This window comes from Mandrillus leucophaeus, unplaced genomic scaffold, assembly GCF_000951045.1.
Source record: "Mandrillus leucophaeus isolate KB7577 unplaced genomic scaffold, Mleu.le_1.0 Scaffold571, whole genome shotgun sequence".
Classification (NCBI taxonomy): domain Eukaryota; kingdom Metazoa; phylum Chordata; class Mammalia; order Primates; family Cercopithecidae; genus Mandrillus; species Mandrillus leucophaeus.
In genome coordinates, this window is record NW_012106153.1 from 944,377 (window position 1) to 948,017 (window position 3,641).

A 3,641-nucleotide genomic window follows, 5' to 3' on the forward strand; every position below is an offset into this window, starting at 1 on the left:
TTACAGGCATGTGCCACCACGCCCAGCTAATTTTTGTATTTTTGGTAGAGACAGGGTTTCCTCATGTTAGTCACGCTGGTCTCAAACTCCTGACCTCAGGTAATCCACCCACCTCAGCCTCCCGAAGTGCTGGGATTATAGGCGTGAGCCACTGTGCCCAGACTCTTCTTCTTGTTCAATTAGTTCTAGCCATCCTGGCCTTGCACACAGGAGCTCATTCCTGCCTCAGGGCCTTTGCACACGCACTTTCATCTGCCTGGAACTCTCTGTCCCAGATCTCCATGTGGCCCTGTCCCTTCTGTCATTAGGCCTCAGTTCAAAAGCCCCTTCCCCAAAGAGGCCCTTCTGGTCACCCTAACGTTTCCTCTTCCTCCTGTGCCCCTCTCTTTTGTTTTTGTCATTATTTGAAATTATCTTGTCTACTTTTCTATCATCTATTTCCCCACTAGAGTAGTGGTAAGGACTTGTCTTTCGTGTCCATGGTTGCATTCCCAGCTCCCAGAACATTCCGGATGCTCAGTAAATATTCACTGACTGAAAGAGGGTAAGTGGCAGAGCTGGAACTGAACTTGGGTCTATGGGCTCCAAAGCCTGCATTCCTCACCCTGTACTTGGATTCCCCTCATACTCCCTCAAGCCTGTTGCGCCCTCTAGAGTCGGAAGCAGGTAGGTGAGGCTTCCACTCTGGCCTCTGCTTTTCCACGGCCTCCCTGGGTCCTGGCCGCCCCCTCCTGTTACTCCCCTCCTTACCTGGGATAACAGCTGTCCCCGAAGAGAATCCTGCCCAGCGGGTATTCCTTGTCCCCGACTGTGACCGGGGGGCTCACTTCCAGGTTCCCAAAGGAGTCCAGCCCACTGACACCCCCTGTTTGGGGCCCTCTAGTTACGTAGCCAAAATCTGGACCCTGAGATAGAAGAAGGGAGTGCCAAGAGTTAGAGGAATGAGGTCCCTGGTGAAGGGTGCGGGGGTCCAAGTTTAGAGATGAACTTGGCCACAGGAAGTAACTCAGTACCGTTTGCAGCTGGTACATAGCAGGTGCTGTTATCATGTGTGGAATGTTAAAGGAATGTTGAGTTCATTCAGTGGACAAGAAAAGGGACTAGCTAACGCATGCCAGCTGCTTGGGAAACCTTAACTTTGGCATAAAACGAATCTGCAAAACATCATTTTTTCTCCACCTTAAGACAGAGTCTCACTCTGTTGCCCAGGCTGGAGTGCAGTGGCATGATCTCCAGCTCACTGCAACCTCCGCCTCTGGATTCAAGCAATACTCCTCAGCCTCCTGAGTAGTGGAGACTACAGGCATGCCCCACCACGCCCAGCTAATTTTTGTATATATATATATATATAAAAATATAGTTTTTTATTGTACTTTAAGTTCTAGGGTACATGTGCACAACGTGCAGGTTTGTTACACATGGATACATGTGCCATGCTGGTGTGCTGCACCCATTAACTCATCATTTACATTAGGTATATCTCCTAGTGCTATCACTCCCCCATCTTTTTTTTTTTTTTTTTTTTTTTTAAGTAGAGATGGGGTTTCACCATGTTGGCCAGGCTAGTCTCAGATTCCTGATCTCAAGTGATCTGCCTGCCTCAACCTCCCAAAGTGCTAGGATTACAGGCATGAGCCACCATGCCCAGCCACATTTATCCTCTTAAAGTTCTGGAGGCCAGAAGTGTGAATCAGTTTCACTGGGCTTAAGTCCAGGGATAGCAGAGCTGGTTCCTCCTGGAGGCCCTGAGGAAAGAATCTATTATATTTCCTTGTCTTATTCAGCTTCTAACAGCCGCCTTGGCTGGCAGCCCCTTCTTCCACCTTCAAAGATCTCTAGTCTCTGCTTCCATCATCACAGGCCCTCCCCCATTCCAGGATAAATCAGGATAATCACCCCATGGCAAGATCCCTAACATAATCACGTTCAGCAAAGTCCCTTTTACCTTATAAGGAAACATCAGATTTGGGAGGATTAGGATGTACAGGGGCCATTATTCAGTCCACCGCCCATCTCCCCCGCCTCCCAGGAGAGGGTACATCTAGCCTTCTACACATAGATGGTCCATTCCCTGAGGCTTCATGGGGGCCATGAACTTCCTGAGAGTAGACGCCAAATTGTGTGCCCAGGTGTGAGTTTCTGGGAAGATGAGTAGGTCTCAAGAAGGTCTGTGATCTCCAAATGTACTTCTTCACTGCAGTTTTGACCTCCTGGGCTCAAACGATCCTCCCGCCTCAGCCGCCCCAGTAGCTGGGACCACAGGTGCATGCCATCACAATCTGGCTAATTTTTAAAGTTGTTTTTTCCCTGTAGAGATGGGGTCTCACTATGTTGCCCAGGCTGGTCTCAAACGTGTGGGCTCAATCTTCCTGCCTCGGCTCCCAGAGTGTTGGGATTATAGGTGTGAGCTACTGCACCCAGCCTGATTCCACAAATTTGAAAACCACACTTCCAGTTCCTCTCTCCACTTCTCTCTAAAACCCAGACCAACCTGTCTTCCCCTGCCCACCAAAGCTTTCCTTGTCCAGGTCTCCAGGAACACACAGCCAAACCCCAAGGGCAATGCCTGGCCCGCACCTTCCCCCTCAGAAGCCCCTGAATCAGCTGGTCATGCCTGTGTTCTCGGCACTCTGTCTGCACTTGGCTTTCAGGACTCTGGGGGATCCTGGTTCACCTCCAACCTCACTCGCCCCTTCAGTGGTCCTGCCGAGTCTCATGGAATTCCATTCTTGACCCGACAACCCTCGTGTTCGCATCTCTGGGCATCCTTTCCCTCCCAAACGTCAGATGTGTACTGGGGCTCACCTGACTTCCCATTTGGATGTTGACCAATTATCTCCCACTTACCCTGAACAGAACTTTGGGCCCCCTCTTCCCACCTCCTCATTCTCCATCAACCTGTTCCTCCTCCCAGAGTCCTTCCCTTCCAAGGGATGGTGCCTGCCACCCACAGAGGTCACAGCCTTGCTGTCAGCTTTGGCTTGCCTCTCTCATAGTGGGGATCCAAATGTCCTGCTGGCTCCGCCTTCTAGACATAGCTGGAATCTTATGGCTTCTCGCCTCCTCCGGCCACGCCCTGCCTGCACTCCCAGCATTCTTCACCTGCCCACTCCCCTCCCCCTTGCCTCTGCTCTCTTTACACAACGCGTAGCAGGGCTTGTTCTCTTTTCTAACAAACCAGATCATAATCCTCCTCTGTTTAAGACCCTGTGATGATTCTCAGTTTCTAAACAATGGCCTTACCAGTAGCCAACAAGCCCAACTCCATCCTGTCATCCTGTCCCTTCCCCATCACCTCTGACCACAGCCTCTCCTACCACCTCCCATCACCTCCCTGACCACCCCTCCTACAACCTCTCATCTCCTCCCTGACTGCCTCTCCTACGGCCTCCCATCACCTCTCTGACCACAGTCTCTCCTACCACCTCCCATCACCTCCTATCTCCTCCCTAACTGCCTCTTCTCCCACCTCCCATCACCTCTCTGACCACTTCTCCTACCGCCTCCCATCTCCTCCCTGACTGCTTCTCCTCCCACCTCCCATCACCTCCCTGACCACCCCTGCTACAACCTCTCATCTCCTCCCTGACCACCCCTGCTACAACCTCTCATCTCCTCCCTGACCACCCCTGCTACAACCT

General features: G+C 51.6%; 1 protein-coding gene across 1 annotated transcript in view; it reads right to left on the minus strand.

Annotated features, from left to right (window-relative positions):
• PADI4 (peptidyl arginine deiminase, type IV) overlaps nt 1-3,641 on the minus strand; it is a 71,361-nt gene that overhangs the window by 15,464 nt on the left and 52,256 nt on the right. Inside the window, exon 11 of the mRNA XM_011998463.1 lies at nt 751-905. Within this exon, the coding sequence (XP_011853853.1) occupies nt 751-905 (155 nt within the window). The remainder of the gene's footprint in view (nt 1-750; nt 906-3,641) is intronic.